This window comes from Sphaerodactylus townsendi, linkage group LG15, assembly GCF_021028975.2.
Source record: "Sphaerodactylus townsendi isolate TG3544 linkage group LG15, MPM_Stown_v2.3, whole genome shotgun sequence".
Classification (NCBI taxonomy): Eukaryota; Metazoa; Chordata; class Lepidosauria; order Squamata; family Sphaerodactylidae; genus Sphaerodactylus; species Sphaerodactylus townsendi.
Window position 1 is genome coordinate 11,654,366 of NC_059439.1, and position 21,031 is coordinate 11,675,396.

Sequence of the window (21,031 nt, forward strand, 5' to 3'; positions counted from 1 at the left end):
CTGGTGTATGTGGCTTTTCAGTGTTGGCCATTCTAAACCCACTGACTTTGATGAATGTCAAAGGGTGTACTTCTGCTTAGCATTGAATCATAAATGGCTGAATTTGGCACAAAACAGGACCATTATACTGGTTGTTGTGAGTTTTCCGGGCTGTGTGGCCGTGGTCTGATAGATCTTGTTCTTAACGTTTCGCTTGCATCTGTGGCCGGCATCTTCAGAGGTGTATCACAGAGAGAAATCTGCTATAGACAGTGTATAACACACTTCTCTCTGTGATACACCTCTGAATATGCTGGCCACAGATGCAGGCAAAACGTTAGGAACAAGATCTACCAGACCACGGCCACACAGCCCAGAAAACCCACAATAGTTGGGTTGAGTCATTTGAATCCGGCAGGGACCATTATACTTTGTTTATTATGTGCACATGCACACTGTGAAAAACCATGTTGGGAATGCTGGGACTTTTTGAGAATTTTATTATGTTCACATGCGCACAGTGAAAAACCATGTTAGGAATGCTGGGACTTTTTTGAGAATTTTTGGGATTTTTTCAGTCTAGTAGTTAAAGTACCCAACTTCCCCTTCACACACTGTTTCTCAGCAAGGGCTAAAGATAAAAAAACTGAATTCAGAGAGGATACATCTCTCAGCGGTAGCTATTAGCGACAATGTTCAGAGGCAATGCTCTCTTTTAATCTTGGATACTGGAAGAAAAAAACCTCAGAGGACTGAAAACAGAATGCTGTTCTAGAGCAGTCTTGGTCTGACCCAGATATACTCTGGTGGTGCTTGTGTCTCTTTCTCCTTTTAGCTCTGATGCACGCTGTGGTCTTTGGCAATGTGACAGCCATCATTCAGCGCATGTATTCACGGCGCTCCCTCTACCACACCCGCATGAAAGATCTCAAGGATTTCATCCGCGTCCACCGCCTCCCCCAGCAGCTCAAACAACGCATGCTGGAATACTTCCAAACCACATGGTCTGTTAACAATGGCATCGATGCCAATGAGGTAAGAATGGTTCAAATGATTGTATAGTGGAAAGACAGGGAAGGCATATTTGAGCAGTAACTCAAGCAAGAACCACACGTGAACCAGCAACATCACGTCCCTCCTTTGCCAGAGTTCCATCCCTGAGTGAATTTTTCCCCAGCCTCGGTTTCTCCATCAATAAAATGGGAAGGGAATATGATCCCTTGTGAGGACTTTGGGAATTAAGGGTGACATGGACAATTTTAAGAGGATGTCTGATGTGGTCTTGTAATCTCTAATACTTTTCAAGTGGGCTTGTGCAGGTGATGCACCCGGTCGATTGTTCAGGTCCGGCTGTTTCCATAATGGAAACCCCTGAAAGATAGTGTGGTGGTTAGTATGTTGAGCTAGGTACTGGGAGATGCATGTTTGAATCTCCACTCTGCCATGGAAACTTGCTGGGCTAGTCACACACATTCAGCTTAATCTACCTCTCAGGGTGGTTGTAAGGATAAAAATGGAGGTGGGGCAGGCAGAAGCAGACAAGTAGAAGGGGGAGAGCGATCTGCACAATGATTTCACTTCTGGATTGACATGGAAGCACCAGAATCACACTGGGGGGACATTCTAGCACTCCCCCAAAAACTCTGTAGAAACCATAGAGCCTTTGAGGAGGGTGCTAGAGCATCATTGCTCCGGGCACACCAATTGCTGTTCCCACCTGTCTCCATTAAAGCCTGCCAGTTGCCAGGAGGGACCCGGCAACCTTACGCTGGGGGAAGCCACAGTCACAATCCAAACTGGGCACTGCATGCTTGGAATTGTGAATAGTCCGCAACTATAATGTGAATGTTACACAGAGGGAACTCTAGCCCTAACTATGGGCCCTAACCTGTGTTCTCCATAATATGTAAAATCATCAGGATTGAAAGTCAAGAAGCAAAGACCAAGCTGTTTTCCTCTTGATTACGAATGTCTGCTTTGGCTGTGCTCCCCAACTGTAAAACTATTTAGGTTTCAACAGGTACTGTCCTCAGACGCCACTGCCTTAAGTGTTTATAGGTTCTTGTGGCGTTGTAATCTGGATAGTCCAGGCTAGCCCAATCTTGTCGATCTGGAGCTAAGCAGGATCAACCTTGGTTAGTTTTTTGGATGGGAGACCACTGAGCAATACCAGGGTCGCTATGCAGAGGCAGGCGATGACAAGCCACCTCTGAACGTCTCTTGCGTAGAAACCCTACGGGTCACCATATGTCATCTGCAACTTGATGACAAACAAACAACAACAAAACCAGTTCCCACCATGCCCCGTCTGATCCAAAAGGCATGACTTCTTATCTCCTTGATGATCCACTGTTAGGTCTCGACCCTTGGATTTATAAACAGACTCTGGATCTGTTGATCAGTAGAATTTATTGGAAGGTAGTGAAGCACCTAGCTTACAGGAAGCAAGCTCTGCCGGACCTGGCTTCAACACCCCCTTTACCTAGCCCCAGTCCCCCCTCCCATTTTCCCAAAGAATGTAAGAAAAAGTTATATCGGAGCCGAGGTGCCCCAAGGTCAGCAACAGTCAGAGATAAAGCCGCCTGGACTTTCACCTCCATGGAACAATAGCAACATCTCCTTTTCCGATGGGGGTAACTTGTATCAGGGATCAGCCTAGTTATCTAACAAGTGTGTGAAACCATTACAGAAAAGTCAAGGGAAGAACATTCCATTAACATAGTGGTAACATTTAGCAGGCAAAGCACATATATATAAAGCAGTTATATTGACAGGGATGCATCTCAGTCATTGAAATACAATCACCCTCTATTTTATAGCCCTGGTCCGGAGCCAGGAAAGCATCTGAATCAACCAGGTGCCGTCCCTGATATCCGTATCTTAGGGACTGAGACTTCAAAGGCCTGTGCCAGTGCCATTTTGAAGCTATTTGCCACCTCAGAGTACAAAGTACAATTTTGCTTCCTCCTTTGTGCCTGGTGAGCAAAAATAACTGAGCCCCTGTGGTGAAGGCAGAGGCTCTACTGGGACCTGACCGGTGGCGATGAAATTGCAAAAGGTGACCCCTGACATTTCCTTTCCTGGAGCACATCAACAATCTTCCCGTTGCGCCACCCCAAGGAGCCACATGAGTGACTGGGGTAAAGGCCGAACCCAACAATAGCGAGAATAAGATTGGGCAGCCTGTGAGAAAAATAGAAGGGAAATCGAGGTGAGGGCTCTGGTGGTATGGCGGCAGAACTCTTTTAATGTATTTAGTTAGGTATTTATAGCCTGCTTTTCTCCAAAAGAGGATGCTAAAGTTCCCCATCTCTATTTTTTTCCTCACAACAGCCCTGTAAAGTGTTGTTGTTGTTGTTGATGATGATAATTATTATTATTATAGTAGATTTGTTGTTGTTGTTGTTGTTGTTATTATTATTATCATTATTATTATTTCATGTAAAATTCTGCCCTCCCCAGCCAAAGGCCAGACTCTGGGCGGCTAGCAGACATGCTTAAAACCACTATACAGGTATATCAAATAACTGCAGATAAAACTTCCAGTATAAACATTAAAACTTCCAGTGTAACATTAAAACTTCCAGTATAAAATATAAATTTCCATAGGTGGCTGCATAGAAGTAACTAGCCCAATCAAACCAACTGTGTTGGGTTGGACTGCCAGGCAGAGGAGTTACAGCAAAGAGCTGCGTCTAGTCCGAGAGTCTGTCAAGCAATTTCAGCATCCAAGGTCTGGTCCAAGGATCAGAATACACAGAGTCAACAAATCAGAGGAAGCGTTGCGGCAGTCACGGGCTTCCTTATGTCCAGGCCAGTATGCTCTGTGAATCTGCTTAATATAAGGTTTTCGAGTACATTCATCCTGCGAAGACTCTGCTTCCCCCTGCTGCAGAAGGTGTTTTCTTTGAGCTAGCAGGCATGCACTTCTCCTTTAACTTGCAAAAGCTCCCTGCATCGCTGCCTCTGTTGACATGTAGGCATGGGTGAGCCAGGTGCATGAGTCTCTGCAGCTGGAGCAGGGCTGGATGCATGGCCTGCTTCTGGAGGCACTTCTGATTCTGAGTCCTGACCTGCCTGTTGTTCACCCTGAGAACCTGCAGGGGCCTCGGCTGCTCTAAGCCCAGCCCTTGTTGGTTCCAAACCTGGTCTGGGCTCTGCTCATCCCCCGAGAACTCATCACTCTTCATGGGATGGCCCATAACACCAATCTCCCTGCAAAGTAGGTTAGACTGACAGTGTGACTTGCCCAAGGTCACCCAGTATGTTTCCATGGCAGAGTGGGCTTTACAGACCAGCCTTCCAGATTTTCAACTGATTCTCTCAGCATTGCAGCATTCTGGCTCTGCATCAGGCGTGGCCTGAAACTGCACTGAAGCCCACGTGCCCCTCACCATCCCCTCTCTCCTACCCCAGCTCCTGCGCGACTTCCCAGATGAGCTGCGAGCGGACATCGCCATGCACCTGAACAAGGACATCTTGCAGCTTCCGCTTTTCGAGAGCGCCAGCCGAGGCTGCCTGCGTGCCCTTTCCTTGCACATCAAGACCTCCTTCTGTGCCCCTGGAGAATACCTCCTCCGCCAGGGGGAAGCTTTGCAAGCCAATTACTTTGTCTGCTCTGGCTCCCTCGAGGTCCTCAAAGACAACATTGTGCTCGCCATTTTGGGTAAGGCTTGGGGAGAGCTCGAAACACAGTTGCCCTTCAGCGAACTTAGTATGGGAGTGGACAGGAAGGTTGGCAGCTGGGTCCAGCCAGGTCAGTTGGTCACCCTAGCCAAAGCCAGGCTCTAACTCAAGACACCCTGAGGTAAGGAGAGACTTGCCCTTTGCCTGCTGCCAGTGGGCAATTTCCCTGCCACAGGTCTCACTTGATAATTTGAGAAGTGGAAGACAAGAAAGGGGGGGGGGGTTATGTAAATGATGACAAACTAGAAATTTACTGTCTAGGAATTTCCCCTCTATGAAAAAGGGTACCCAATCTGGCAACTGACTCAATCAGGGAAGCTACGGCTCTCCACTTGCAAGCAGTGGTGGGATTCTAATAATGTAACAACTGGTTCACACACACACACCCCGCAGCAGGAGAAAGGGCGACGGGGCTTTTAGTGCCTCAGAGCAGCCAGCCGACAAGGTCCACGGCTGCTCCGGGGCTCTGAAACCTGCTTTTAACAACTGGTTCGCCAAACTAAAAAAAAATGATGTACCGGTTGTATCGTACTGATGTGAACTGGCTGAATCCCACCACTACTTGCAAAACCTAAGCAAGGCTGTTAACAATAAGATGTTTTGGAGGTCATTAATCGATAGGGTCATCATAAGTCAGAAGCAACCATCTGCAAGGTGAAACTCTGGTCATGCCAATGGAAAACAAGCTAGTGGAAATCCTTGGCATCTCCAGTTTGGGTGGCAGCGAAAGATTTTCCTCTGCTCAAGGCTGTAGAAATGTTTAGCTGAGCTTGGAAAGACTTCCATGTCAGGTTTTCTGATCTGCAAGTATGACTTCATAGGGTGATACTTATGCCAGCTGCTGGTCAAAGGCAACTTTGCTTCTGATTTCTCTTCTCTCAATTCCAGTTCAAGTCTAAATATTCTCAATGTACATCTGTGGGGAAGTCCATGGGGCAGATCCAAGGATGGACATGGGAGCAATATATAATGCTGGTTGGCCCTGAGGTCTTAGTGGAGGATGGAGGGTGGGGGGGGTCTGCCATATCCCCCATCCTGTCCCATTCTTAGCCATTCCACATCCTGGCTCTTTGTAGGTAAAGGGGATCTCATCGGTGCCGATCTGCCCAGCAAAGACCAAGTGATCAAGACCAACGCGGACGTCAAGGCACTGACTTACTGCGACCTCCAGTACATCAGCCTGCGTGGGCTCTTTGAAGTGCTGGAGCTATATCCCGAATATTCTGCCAAGTTCATGGCAGACATCCACCAGGACCTCACCTTCAACTTGCGCGAGGGCAGCGAGATTGAGGTAGGGGCGTATGTTGCTACAGGTGATTCCGATGCCCATACACCCCTTCCCTTCTTCCTTTTCTATGTACTTCTAGCCATTCACCCGCCTACAGCTGCCACCACACAGGGGAGGTGAGCCCCACTGATTCCCGCAGGAATCCCTCCTGTCCTCTTTGAAACTCGCCACTTCTAGTAGAAAGCCATCAGAATCCGTGCTTCTACATCAGTGCTTTCCCTGCTACCTGCTGCTTCTCATAGTTTTGTATAGATAAGGAAAGAGAAGATTTTTTTTCCCCCCTAAACCCTAGTTGGAGGGAAGTTCAGAGCACCCTGCAGCTGGAGACAGAAAAGGTTTTGCAGTTGAAGGCAGAGGCGTATTGGGGGGAAATGGGCCCGGAGACAACTCCTTCTCCAAGCGCCCCCCATCCTTTCCCCCCCGTGCTTGGGGGCAGGGGTGTGGGGGCATGACCCCTGCCCCCACCTCCGTGCAGGTGGGCTTGCCCAAAAGCCAGCCTGCACGGTGGTGGGGGGCAGGGCTCAGTGGTGTGCAGCTGGGGTGCACGCCGTTTGGTCATTGGGGGGGGCGCCTGGTGCCCCCCACATGACCAAAAGGCATAAATCCAGGGACATGGGGTCCCTATAGACCATACGCCTCTGGTTGAAGGGGATCTGGCAGAGAGTCCAGCTATCTCTAACATCAGGAATCCATTTACCAAAATATATCTGGGAGGGATACGGATTGGGGCTGCAGTGCTGGTGAGGGGGTATTAACTCTTTGCCTCCAGACTGTTTCACCAATGATAAATGGACTCTCCAGGGATGCTCTCAGTGAGGGGGGGGATACCAAGAGATACTGATAACAGAGGCGTATCCTGGGGCGTATCCTGGGCAAATGGTGCCCAGGGCCCCACCACCACCTGGCACCCCCCCACCACCACCATGCACCTGCGGAGGAGGGTGGCAGCAGTCCCAGGCAGCCTGGTGGGGCCGGGCCTGGCAGAGCTGGGCTGAGGGGGGCCTGCCGCGGGCTGCCCATCAGCCCGGCCCCGCCAGGCTGCTGTTTCAGCTGGTGGAGGCTGGGCTGGGAGCCTGCTGCAGGCCGCCTCCCTCCACCCGCTGAAGGAGCAGCCTGTTGAGGCTGGGCCAAGGGATGGCCTGCAGCCAGGCCAAGGGGTGGCCCCCACATGATCTAATGGGTGGCACCTGGGGTCAATTGATCCCCCATGTTCCTCAGGCAGATACGCCACTGACTGATATTATGCACGTTTGTTTAAATACTAACATAAACAGATTTTGCAAATTTCCAAATCAGCAGTGGAATAAATTCTGCAGGCTAATCAACGACATAAACCTGAATGAACTGAATAAAAGTTACAGAACTTAGCTTCCTTGTAGGGTTGTGAACTTCCAGGTAGGACTTGGGAATAGCCCAAAATTACAACTGATCTCCAGACTATTCAAATCAGTTTCCCTGGAAGAGCTGGCAGCCATGGCATTATCCGCCACTGATGGCCTGCCTCTCCCTGCACTCTACCCCCAAATCGCCAGGGATATCCTAACCTGGAGTTGACAATCCTACATGCAAAGTATACACAGCCCAACAGAGAATCAGTCACACACACACATACACCCCCCCGAAAAAATCTAACAGTCTCTGACCCCTGAATTCCAGCTTTTCAACAGAGCATCCCCTATAGCTAGAAGATAACTCATTTTCCAACACAGCTTGAAGACCCAGTTCAAGATTGACAGCTGGGTTTTGCACAGACTCCTCACCTTGATTGGAATGGCCAATGATTGGAAAGGCCAATATAGCCAATGCATCTAGTTCCCTTTCAAGCAGCAGCACATCCACTTTTCTAGTCAGCAACTACTTTAGTTTTCTCAGCATCCATTCGAGAACTGGGAATAGAGGGGATTAAGCCAACCCCCAAACCCCAGGAGCCCCCGTTCACATGGTTTCTAATCTTTTAGGGTGGCCGTTGTGAGAACACATTTGGCCTGTTGGTTACTACATTCCTAAGAAGAGTTACATCCTACATCAGATTTAAAGGGTGCAGCTCCATTTAGGATTGCACTCAGGGGCTCCTAGAATTTGCAGTTTGTGGCATATAACAGGGAACTGGCCCTCAGAAAGAACAGGAACAAAATTATACCAGCTTGAGAGCCAGCGATGCTTAAGCAGAAACTTCAGTGGACTTAGCACAGTTCCACTTGTGCAAGATCTTGTGTGGCACACAGTGCTCCCCACCCTGGTATATTGTAGTACACAAAATTCGGCTGCATAAGATCTTGTGCATGTGGAAATGCAGGTGGGGATCCAATACATTTGACTTCAACCAGATGGCAGCGGCAGTCTTTTTTCTTGCATTTCCACTTGCGCCAGAGCTCTGGCAAAAGGAGAAATTCGGCACTGGATCCAGCCCGCAGCATAGAGAATTTTTGCTGGTTTAGAATAAGTAGTTGTCATTGAAAATCTATTTCAGAAGCGAATTTTCTGGAATTCTCCAGCAGTACAAAAGAGGCACTCCCATAACCTTCACGGTCCCCATTCTGTATGCAGGTTTGTTGCTCCTTCCTCCAAGTCAGAAAAATCCTAGCATTCTAGTCCATGCCCAGCAAGCTTTCTGATCCATGCCTATTATGGGAGCTGGATCATCTTTTAGGTTAATTGCTTGGCTTTGTATCCCATTTCCCTTTTGCAACCTACAGAACAAGCTCCCCAAGTCCTGAAATCTCAGCACATTTGCCTTTCCTCCTGTCCCTTCATAATGATGTTGCCCTGTCCTCCATCCAGTACCTCTTCATTTCTCAAACCAGCATAACATTTCCTGATCTCTTAATTGTGAATAAGAGAATGAGAATACCTCTGTTCAGGTCATATCCTTGGTCCTCTGCCATATTCCTTGATTTTGTATGCTTCCAGTTGCCCCTGCGACATCCTTCTCCTTTCCCTTTCCAGAGCCAAGGATGGTTAGCATTACATCTGCATGAGCTTGGCTAACCTCAGTTGATTTGCCAACCCTGGGTTACCTTTCAGCTGGGGTTTGAAACTGCAGTTGGATTTTGATTTAAAACTAACCGTGCAGATTTCACACTATCCAAAGTTAGCACTGAAAGTGGAAAGGAAGGGAAGATTTGAATGGGAAAGGAGGAGCATATAAGCTTAGGCGGTCTCAGTTGCTAACCAGGGTAAAGAGATAGAGGTTTTTATTGAGGACCGAGTTGAGAAAAAGATCACACGTCATATTCCATCTCTAAAGTGCAGATTGCAGACTTCTGCAGCCTCAATTTGCCTCGTGGCCATGCAGGAAAAGGCAGTTTAACCCATCAACTTCCTTTTGGTTCTGCACTATGGATCTGATTTCCCCTGACATGATATTAACAAAGAAGGAAGCCCAGTTTCTGACTGAAAAACTGGTGGAAGTGTTAAGCATTCCTCTGCTGCTTTGAGGCCAATGAAGCAGCTCCGTGGAGCATCTGTTCAGGTCAAGGGGTGTGGTATGCAATATCTTGCTGCAGGGTCCAGGAAACTTTTTCACTTTATTCCATCAGCTAAAGCAAGTAGTAACCATGTACCTGGTATGTACCATTTCTGGTAGCAAGGCTAGGAGAGTTGGGCAGTTGAATCTTTGCGCGCGCGCGCACACACACACACACACACACACACACACACACACACACACACCCCCGCAAACCAACTATTATGCCTGCACAAAGATGGTATGTTACAAAAAAAAAGTCTTGATGTGCTCATTTTAAAAGGAAGAGAGCATTCAGGCCAGTGGTGGGATTCAGCAGGTTCGCACCACTTTGGCAGAACCAGTTGTTAAAATAGTGCTTGTAAACAACTGGTTGTTCATTATTTGAATCCCACCACCGGAGCCAGTTGTTCAATTATTTGAATCCCATCACTGATTCAGACTCATGCATGGACACACACATGCATTTCACTCGCACCTAGCCTCCCAGGAAAGGTGCAGCATATTTCTGTTGATTGTATAGACATAAAGATGACTGGGGAAAGCAATGGCAATCCACCCTGTAAACCCCAGGATGTGACGTCACCCCATGGGTCAGTAATGACCTGGTGCTTGCATAGGGAACTACCTTTACCTTAAAGTTGTGTTTGTTGCGAGGGGGGAAGGGAAAGGAGTTTGTAAGCCCCTTTGAGTCTCCTATGGGAGAGAAGGGGGGAAATAAATCCAACTCTTCTTCTTCCTTTTCTTTGACAGCCACAGTTTAATCTTTCAGTTCAATATTTCTTGCCATTGGGAAATCCAGGTTTCAATTTGAGGCAGAGGCACGAAGCGCTGGAATTGGATCTACTTCTGTCCATGGGGAGGCCCATGAAATTGAATCATTCCTCCACTGACTTCTTACATCAAGCTTTTAGAAAATAGCAGTGGGTTGCTCATCCATACTGAGGGTTTTTTCCCTGACTTTCTTGCTGCTGAGATAAAGAAAAGAAGGGGGAATCATACGCACTGTTCTGAGCTCTGGCAGAAAGGGCAGTGTGAGAATGCAAGAGATAGATAAGAATGTTTTGGGGTTCTTTGGTCACCCAAACTGGAGAGCTGGGTATAACTCAAGGACAGTTTGGAGAAGGTGTTTCAACAGATTACAGCAGAGGCATGGGGGGAGGGATGGCACCGAGGCAACACCTGCTCCAGCCGCCACCCTGCCATCCCCCCCTGCGCCCCACTTACCTGCTCTGGCAATGGCCCAGGCAGGCTTCTCCTTCTGCCAGTGGAGGCGAGGCCAGTTGAAGGCGAAGCCAGACCAAAGGGAGGGGGTGATTTTCCACCCCCCAAATGACCTGGTGGTGTGCACCTGGGAACATGTGACCCCACATGTCCCTGTAGGTGCTCCACCTCTGGATTACAGTGTGACCAGTGGAAGATGGTGTGCTAAAATACTTGGTAATTCACGGAAACAGCCCACAGCTTTCCAGACTTCATAGACTTGTCAGTTCAGCCTAGGTAGGCGTAATTGAACGGCCCTCTTTAAGTCTTGGCTTCAAACTTCAAAGTTTCCTCTTTTTGAAAAAGACCCTCCTGTGGTTGGTTTAGCCTAGAGAGGAGATGAGTGGGAGGTGATATGATAGCCATCATCAAGTCTCTGAAGGGCAAGATGAAATGGAGTTATTTTTGGTTGCTCCAGAAGGTTGAACCAGAACCATCGGGTTGAAATTGAACCAAACGAGTTTTAGGCTAAACATTGGGAAGAATTTCTTGACAGAGCAGTTCTTCAGTGGAACAGGCTTTCTTGAGAGGTGGTGGGCACTCCTTTTTTTGGAAGTTTTTAAGCAGAGCTAGATGGCCATCTGGAAGCAGTGCTGATTCGGAGAACTCAGGCGGATCATGAGTGGGAGGACAGGGAAAGATGAGTTCGTGCTTAGCTCTGGTGGCCCTTTCTTACATGCCCAGGGTAATGCCCATCACCACTTTGGAGTCAGGAAGGAATTTTCCTCCAGGTCAGCTTAGCCAGGGAGATTTTTTGCCTTGCTCTGGGTATACAACTGGAGCCACCGAGGGAGTGTGAATTTCCTGCATTGTGCAAGACTTTGACCCTTATAGTCCCTTCCAGCTCTATGTTTCTAAGGGGCCTTAGCCAAGCTTTCTCCCTGCTTTTAAAACCTACCTAGGAAATTTTCTTATGAAACTGGACATCCAGATGGCTTCCAAAGCGACTGGAATCCTGCTACCTGGAAAAGCCAGTTGAAAATCAATTGACCTTTGCAGGGAACAGAGGCATGGGGAAAAGGAAACCCAGTTATCAATTTTTAGCAGTCTCTCAGCACGCCCAAGGGATATAGGAGGGCCCTAGGGTATCCCTGCCCATTTCTCCTTCACATTACACCCTCCTCCTGACTTCAGTTCCCCCTTGCCAGGACATTCCCAGCTTCCCCTGCTGATTGTGATGGTGGTTTTTGCCCACTAGGACCAAGACCGAGACCAGCAGCCCGTAATCGCCTGTAAGCTCTCCAACAGCCGCCGGATGGTAACAATGTTCGGGCGCTACCGGCCTGGGCTACATGCGAACCAGTGACTGAGAGGTGAAAGGTCGTTGTGTCCCATCCCGCCTGCCTTTCCTCACCTCACCAACCCTGAGCACGTTGCTACTGCCGTCTGGCAGCAGGAAGTGCCCTCTAAATGTGAAAGGCTCCCCTGAATGTTCACCTCCTCTTCCTGCCTCCTGACACGTTGATTGTAGCCTATGGAGATCTGTCTGCCTCTAAGCTTGTCTGGTGGGGTGTGTCTGCACTGCAGGTTTGGTTTTCCAGATAGGCAGGGGCTGCCAGGAAGAAGGGTTCAGGAATGACACTCTGGGATTACAGTTGCCAACCTGCAGGTGGCACGTGGAGATTTCCCACTACTGCAAGTGATCTCCAGATGATGAAGATCAGTCCCCCTGCTTTGGAGGGTGAACTGAGGTCCCACCCTTCCCCAAAACCTGCCCTCCCTCAAATCTCCAGGTATTTCCCAACCCACAGCTGGCAACCTTATTTGGGATACAGCTCTCACTGTGTGAACAGAATCTGCCCCATTTGCAGAGACTAAAGTTTCTTCCACGCTGGAATGTCAGCCCTGTTTGGAGTCCAATGGGAAGCAGTTCCCCCCTTTCCCCACCTCCATACAGCAGGCTCCCCAATTGCCCAAGGTAGCAAAAAAATTCCCTTCCCACAGCCCCAATCTCCAGCTCTTAAGAAATTGAGGAGTGGGGGGGGGGATGTCCTTCATAGTAATCGATAGGGATGCCAACCTCCAGGTGACATCAGGAGATCTCCCGCTATTATAGTTGATCCCCAGATTACCAGTTTCGGTTCCCCTGGAGAAAACACCTACTTCGGACTCTATGGCATTGTACTTTGTGGAGATCTGTCCTCTTTCCAAGCCTCTTCCTCTTCAGGCTTCTCCCACAAAATCTCCAGGTATTTCCCAACCCATAGCTGGCAGCCCTAGCACTCACAACAGTGCCCCGTGCGTAGTTGGATGGAGACCCCTGCAAGCAGCATAGTGGTGCAAATGGGAACCTGCAGTAGGATGTTTGAGAACTGCTGAAAACTTCCATAGTCAGAAGAGGAGAACCAGATCTATACCATTATCTCAAAGCTGATCTAGTAGTCTGTTCAGTCAGCTTTGGTTCTGTAAGGCCCCTTCTGCACACGCAAAATAATGCGTTTTCAAACCACTTTCACAACTATTTGCAAGTAGATTTTGCTATTCCGCACAGCTTCAAAGAGCACTGAAAGCAGTTTGAAAGTGCATTATTCTGCATGTGCGGAATGAGACTAACATTCATTGGCCAGCACTGGCGTAATGCCCATTGGGCAAGGTGGGCAGCTGCCCAGGGCATCACCTTGTGGGGGGCATCAAAATCCTGGGTTCGTTTTGGGGTATTTTAGTGGTTTTCCATTTGTGGCCTGCAGGGGGTGCAGTTTTTAGGCTGGCGGCACCAAATTTTCAGCGTATCATCAGGAGACTGTCCTTATGCTACCCCCCAAGTTTGGTGAGGTTTGCTTCAGGGAGTCCAAAGTTATGGACTCCCAAAGGGGGTGCCCCTATCCCCCATTGTTTCCAATGGGAGCTAATAGGAGATGGGGGCTACAGTTTTGAGGGCCCATAACTTTGGCCCCCCTGAACCAAACTGCACCAAACTTGGGGGGGTATCATTAGGGCAGTCTCCTGATGAGACCCTGAAAGTTTTGAGACTGTGCCTTCAGAAATGTGCGCCCCACAGCCTGCAACCCCATTGACAGCAATTCAGAAAAACTCCAATGCAGAACAAAGATTCTTGGGGCAAATTTCTAGGATGTTCCTGCAGGGGGTGCATTTTTGGATGTATTGGCACCAAAATTTCAGGGTATCATCAGGAGATGATGGCACCCCCCAAGTTTGGTGCAGTTTGGTTCAGGGGGGCCAAAGTTATGGACCCTCAAAACTGTAGCCCCCATCTCCTATTAGCTCCCATTGGAAACAATGGGGGATAGGGGCACCCCCTTTGGGAGTTCATAACTTTGGACTCCTTGAATCAAACCTTACCAAACCTGGGGAGTAGCATAAGGACAGTCTCCTGATGATATGCTGAGATTTTGGTGCTGATATGTCCAGAAATGACCCCCTGCAGGCACCAATGTCCTGGTGCAAAAAAAAAATTGGTCGTGGTGGAGTGGCCACCCATGGGGGGGGTGGGCATCCAACTCAGGTTTTGCCCAGGGCTACAGTTTGCCCAGGGCTGCCTCGTTACGCCCCTGTTGGCCAGGAAGATTGAATGAAAACACTTAGCCAAACTAGGTTTTCGTGAAAGAAGCGTGATAGAGATCCAGCAAGGAGCCAGACAGACGAGGGGGAAGACCTTAGATTATAGGGTACAGAGTTACGAATCAATAGGCAAGATTTAGCTATCTATCAGGGCTGGTGGTTTGGAGGAAACCTAATGAATAATAAATGCGAGGGCAGCAACTTTATAAGACCAGGTTAAATCCTGTTGGCTCCTTTCGACTCCTGTTCCAACAGTGTGGCCAAAGTGCAGAGGAAAGAACATGCCAATAGCTGCCTTGGCTTGTAATCTGCCACAACGATACTGGAACTATCTGTATTCCTCGGCTAGAATAATCTGTTCAAGCTCCCTGCTGCTTCAGAGGAAAAGACCACAGATTATATTTCGGTTGGCAAGATTTTGACTGTTCCCAGTTTGTGACAAGATGGCAGCCATATCATGGCATCCCCTGTAGCCTTCTGACTAAGTGGAGAGATCATGGCCTATAAAACTGACATCCAGAGACACCTAACAATATTTATTCCCATGTGAGCTCACACTGGAATGAATGTCATTAGACTTTACAGTGTCTCTGGACTTCTGTTTTGTTTTGCTACAATAGACTGAACACAGCTACCCTGCATGAATTATCATGGCCTATAACCCCAGAAGTGTATAGGTCGGATATCTTTTCTTCAACTTCCATCTTGGTAGCCATGGCAACCCAAGCCTGGTTGGCTTTAGGTCAATAGGCTGGATGGAAACTGTGAGAGCTAACTTGTTTGTTTGTTTCTCTCCAGGGACTTCTCCGATTCTCCAGGTCCCCGTGTTTATCCCAGGTATTTGGATTTGTTGAGGGTGGGAATGTGGAATGGGGGAGGTATTTTGAATATTGAGCATGTGTAAACCCCCTCCAGACCTTCCTTTATGCAGGAATGGCTCCTGTTAACCCCCTTGTTGGTTGGGGTTACAGGCTGGGGAGTTATCACATTTCAGAATTTGCAGCGGAAAAGCCGCAGCCGAAAAGCGGTCCGTCCAGTGGTGGGATCCAAAAATTTTAGTAACAGGTTCCCATGGTGGTGGGATTCAAACTGTGGCGTAGCGCCAATGGGGCTGGCCGGGACACGACGGGGGTGTGCATAAGACATTCCGGGTGTAAGTATTCCTGGGCGGGGCTTTCGCGGCAAGGATGCAGCCGCCAAGCCAGTCCTTTGGCTGGAAACGAACGCATCGCAGGCTTAGGCTGCCACGCATCGGTGCACCTCCTGCTAGACTGCTTCAAGTTCTGCTGGGCTACTGCTGAGAGTGAGGGGCTGAACTGGCAAAAATCACGTGGCAAAATCACCAATTAGTAACCCCCTCTCGGCACACACAAATAATTAGTAACCTACTCTCAGGAACCTGTGAGAACCTGCTGGATCCCACCTCTGGGTCCGTCTCCACTTCTCTCGAAACCAGAAGTTGCCCCGGTCAGCTTTTTTCATTCAGTCTTCCCTACAAACTAGTCTTGCATGCATTTTGTCCACACGGGTCCCATGATCTGCAGCATGGCCTTTTTGGTGGCTGCTTCCTGGTTGGATCCAGCTCTAGCAGTGACCAGATGCTGACACAAATAGCATGGGGGAAGCTGAAGGAAAATTTGAACATGCTCATCTTCCCCTTGACCCTGCTTTCTTCTTTCCTTTCTTCCCTCTTTGCCAGCCTCGTCCTGAAAGCAGTGCTGCCTCCGAGAAGCCCCTGCCCTCCATTCAGGAGTATAGTGAAGACCCTGAGGATTTTTTCCAGCCCTCACCAGCCACTATCACTCGCCGTAAACTCATGCTACCCAACCTCAACAGCCCTGTGAGGCGGGGCTCCCTCAGCAGCCTGCTTGGCGATGATTTGCGCCATCAGTTCTCAGTTCTGCGGCGAACATGTCGGTCCCCAGCCCGCTGCAGCCAGGGCCGTAGCCCTTCTCCACGGTGCCGCCGGGAAGAACATCTCTCAGATAGTGAGAGCAGCAATAGCTGGAAACCTGGCAAACTCCTCATTCCCTCCCTTGTGAACTATGGACCCCTGAACCTCAGCCCCAGGTAAGGAAGTAAAACCTACTGCCCTTTCAGCCACAAAGTAGCTAGTCCTCTGTTACCCTTTAGAGGGTGAAATCCAACTGGATTGGAAGGAATCTGAGATAAAAATTCATTTGCAGATTCTCTGAAGTCTGATTTTGTTGGTTAAAATTCAGCTGTTTAGGGTCCTCTTCAGAGCCAGCATGGTGTAGTGGTTAAGAGGGATGGGCTCTGAAGAACTATGTTTGTTTCCCTGCTCCTCCACATGAAGCCTCCTGGGTGACCTTAGGCCAGTCACAGTTCTCTCAGGATTTTCTCAGCCCACATGGAGGCAGGCAATGGCAAACCACAGCCCTTTCCACACAAGCCCCTGAAAACATTTTGCAAATGCTTTCAAAACCCCTCACTTGTCAGCACTCATTCCCTCAAAAATGCTTCCTGGCCGCCATTTTGTGGTCTTTTTACCTGAGATTTGCCTTTAATTACAAACGCCAAGTTTTGAATTTCTTCTCTGATGTCTCCTCGCTGGGATGAGTAAGTTCAGCCAATTCAATGTTTGATTTTTGAAATAAGTTCTCTGGTTTAATTTTAATGACTCAAGTATACTTTTCTACTATTCAGGAACTATTTCTGGGACGTTCATGTAAAATCCTGCAACAGCACCCCATGTTTGGATAGTGAACTCTAAATGCACATTGCATGCACAGAAAGATGCACATCTGTCTAGCATTTTATAATGCAATTCAATGCAAAGTTACTTTATTTATTTATTATATTTATATACCGCCCTCCTCTAAGCCTACAAGTTTCAGTGGACCTAGACTGGACCTAGCATTGGATTACACCAGGGGTGTCCAACTCTGGCACTCCAGATGTTCATGGACTATGATTCCCACCAGCCCCAGTATGGACTGATGGGAATCATAGTCCATAAACATCTGGGGCACCAGCATTACACTATTAAACTCTTAAACAGAAAGAATGCTGGAGCTCAAACAGGCTGAAGGATCTGGAAAGTCTTCTTTAATTTCAGATCAATGGTTTGCTCCTTTTGCTGATGAGATGTCTGCATTCTGCACGTGCTCAGATGCACTCTCTTTTGAATCAAATCACAAATTGATCAAACCAGGTGCTGAGTCTGCAACAGTAGCTATCCTGATACCACGGGGAAGCACATAAATAAAAACACGGTGTTTGTTCTCTTGGCTAACAGCCATTGTTCGACCTATCGTCCCATTTTTCAAACCTCTGCTTCGCTAATCTACTTCCTCAGAGTGGTCGATGGAATTGAAGATGATGGCGGGGCGTCGGAATCGCAAACCTTTAGTTTCAACATGGATCAACCCCCACAGAGCTTGGTACAAGAGCATCCGGTGTCAGGTAACCATGGCAACTGAGTCAGAGTGGTCCTCTGACCAGACCTGAGAGGATAGAAAGCCACATACCTGCTATCCATCAAAAGCTCTTTTTTTAAAAAAGGATCTTCTGTAAACCAAAAGCTATATCCAATTAGATTTAGAAGGATCATTAAGAAGCTTTTACATTAAATAAAGGATGGCAGTCTTTTTACTTGGACCACAAAAATAGTTTTATTGTTGTGGCTGTGTCAGGATCGGCGCCTGGTGACTGAGGCGCCTGGTGACTGCGGGATACTTTCACTTCACTGTAATCATTACCAGATATATGTAACCTGATTGATATATGTAAAGGGTCTTTTTCTTCCTCTCTCTTCTGTTCTTTATGGCTTTAACATGGATTGTAGATAACAAGGCTAAGTGACCCTGGTGAGTCAGAGGGAGGAGGCTAGCCAGGTGGCTGTATCTATCTCTATCATGGCCTTGAGGCACCTAAGCCTCTAAACAACTCTCTTCACACTTTCTCTGGGAAAAAGGGAGGGGGGATCGATTGGGAATTAAGGGCCCCAGGAAAGCCAGGTCTGGCAGAACTGGCTTTCTCAAGCTAGGTACTTTGCAATCTTCCAATAAACGCTACTGATCAAGAATGCAGAGTCTGTTTATTGGCTGAAGGGTCCGAGACCTAACAGGCTGATCTTCTGAAATGCAGGCAGCCATCTGGAGATGTGAGCTGTTGTAGCCAAGCAAGTGTTGGCTTACTGAGCAAGTGGATGGGAAGCCCCGCAGTCCCACATAAGAGCAATACACACACACACACACACACACACACACACACACACACACACACACACACACACACAAATAAATAACACAGTTTACTTCTATATGGGAGAGGCAAATTAAATGGGGCTGATAGAAAGACCCACTGAGCTTTTATAATATCCTTCTGCATAAAGGAGTATATGCAACATTATTAGTGGAGAGCTCGGAGCCAGGGCCATTAGCCATGATTTTAAAAAACAACAAGGAGTCCAGTGGCACCTTAAACACTAACAAAACTTACTGTAGCTTAAGCTTCTGTGAGTTAGGGCTCTCATGAAAGTTTATGCTGGGATACTTTTTTTTGTATTTTAAGGCACCACTGGACTCCTGTTTTATTTTTCTGCTAAGCACTCACATGGCTAGCTAGCTATTTGGAACAATTAGCTGAGATGAATATCGTGAGACCTCCATGTTCAAAGGCAGTATACCTCTGCCTACCAATTATTGGGGAGGCCAACAGCAGTATCAGTTGAATGGAGCATTTGTGTCTTAAACGTCACCAAGTGGCTTCCAACTTATGGTGGCCCTATGAATTAACTTCCTCTGAAAGGTCCTATCATTAACAGCCTTGCTCTTGCAAACAGAGGGCCGTGGATTCCTTTACTGAGTCAGTCCATCTCATATTGGATCTTTTCCTGCTACCTTTAATTTTTCCTAGCAATATTGTCTTTTCCAGGGAGTCTTGCCTTTTTTGCTATGTGACCAAAATATTAAAGCCCCAGTGTGGTCATTTTACTTCTATGGAGAGTTCAGGTTTGATTTGATCTAGTCTCCTAGATCCTTTTCACACATGCTACTGCCAAGAAAAGTCTCCCCCATTCTATCATTTTTCATTTGATTTTTCCTGCCTAACTGCGGGACTTTACATTTATCTCTATTGAAAATAATTTTTAATGGTTTTGTAACCTGCCAGAGTCACCCTATATCCTGACTGCCTTGTACTGTATTTGATATCCCTCCCAATTTAGTATCTTCTGCAAATTTAATCCCCTCTATTCCTTTATCCAAATAATGTATAAAAATGTTGAACAGCACAGGGCCCAGGACAGATCCCTGAGGCACTTCACCAGCGGCGTATCTAGGGGACACAGGTGGCAGACGACCCAGGTGCCATTCACCTGGGTCATGTGGGGCGCATTTTGGTATAGCCCACACTGAAGTTTACTATCTCAGAGACACCATAGCCATTGAGTTAACCTATGTGCATCAACTATTATTTTTGCTAGGATTTATCACAAACTGTGTATAGATTTTTAAAGGGTCACTTCTGAACGAATGTTCCTTGCTCATAAGAATCTGGGTGATCTCTCTCTCTCTCATTCTCTGTTTCTCTCTCCCACCCACATTTCTTTGCCAGTGTGATGTAGTGGTTATGAGCAGGTGCACTCTAATCTGGAGAACCAGGTTTGATTCCCTGCTCTGCCACTTATTTGGTGAACCAGATTAGCTTGTGCACTCCAACACATGCCAGCTGGGTGACCTTGGGCTAGGCACAGTTTTTTGGAGCTCTCTCAGCCCCACCTACCTCACAGGGTATTTGTTGTTGCGGGGGAGGGAAAGGAGAGAAGGGGGGATATAAATCCAAGTTCTTCTTCTTCTTCTTTGCAGGGCCGGAATCAGCCAACTCCCTATTAGCTGCAGAATCTGAGGAGATAAAGCAAAGCATCAGGAAGCTCAATCAAGAGGTGAGAACAGGACTTAATTTGTTGTGGGGTTCAAGGGAGCTCCCTTTTTGGGTATTTCCATTGTCAGCGCTAGGAAATAAAAAAGTTAATAACCACTCACATTGTCTCTGGGCAGGTGCAGTATGCCTTTCCAAGTAGCTGTGAGACACGGAAGCCATGTTCAAAAGTTACAGCACATGCATGTATAATTTGTTTATGCTTGTCTTTTCTTTACATGCGCATGGAGTAAGTCTCACATTACGTTCAGTACATGTCCAGCTTGACACGTGACTGAAACCACACATATATCCTGGTACTTATTCCTGGTTTAATTTCTAAAGTGAATGCACGTTGGCTGTAACAACCAGGAGCACACCTGTACATGTAGGCTATATGTGTGTTCACTGTAACGTGTGAACAAGGCTGGAGAGCCAGTGTGATGAAGTAATTAGTGTGTTAGACTTGAGTTCAGGATGTTTGTAATCTCCGCTCTGCTGTGGAAACTTGATTTGGGCCGGCTGGTCACACACACACAGCCTAATTTTCCTCATAGTGCAGTAGTTGTGAGGGGAAAAAAATTAAGGAGGGGAGAATGCATTATATTATTTACTCCATTTATACTTTGCCTTTCTCCCTAATGGGGACCCAGCGTCGCTTGTGTCATTCTCCTCTTCTCCATTTTATCCTCACAACAACCCTGTGAGGTAGGTTAGGCTGAAAGAGGGTGACTGGGTCCAAGGTCCCTCAGCAACCTTCCATGGCAGGTGTCGCAAGCTACTTTGGGTCCCCAGTGGGGAGAAAAATAGGGTCTAAATAGCTTAATCAGTCATTCTAAATACTTTAAATGGGAGGTGGGAGGAGGAAGCTACATTGTGGGGAAGTGGGAGGAGGAAGCTACATTGACCCTTCCATTGTACCTGGATTTGCTGGAAATCTCCTTCCC

At 47.7% G+C, this 21,031-nt stretch overlaps 1 protein-coding gene across 3 annotated transcripts in view; it reads left to right on the plus strand.

Annotated features, from left to right (window-relative positions):
* The window catches only part of KCNH4 (potassium voltage-gated channel subfamily H member 4), a 64,956-nt gene that overhangs the window by 39,939 nt on the left and 3,986 nt on the right, over window positions 1-21,031 (plus strand). For 2 of the 3 annotated variants that reach the window (XM_048517382.1, XM_048517383.1), the window contains exons 9-15: window positions 815-1,014; window positions 4,396-4,645; window positions 5,742-5,956; window positions 15,000-15,038; window positions 15,901-16,271; window positions 17,521-17,627; window positions 20,033-20,109. In XM_048517382.1, coding sequence (XP_048373339.1) covers window positions 815-1,014; window positions 4,396-4,645; window positions 5,742-5,956; window positions 15,000-15,038; window positions 15,901-16,271; window positions 17,521-17,627; window positions 20,033-20,109 — 1,259 coding nt within the window. Of the gene's footprint in view, window positions 1-814; window positions 1,015-4,395; window positions 4,646-5,741; window positions 5,957-11,880; window positions 11,996-14,999; window positions 15,039-15,900; window positions 16,272-17,520; window positions 17,628-20,032; window positions 20,110-21,031 lie in introns of those variants that run through there. The other variant, XM_048517384.1, reaches the window with a different exon arrangement.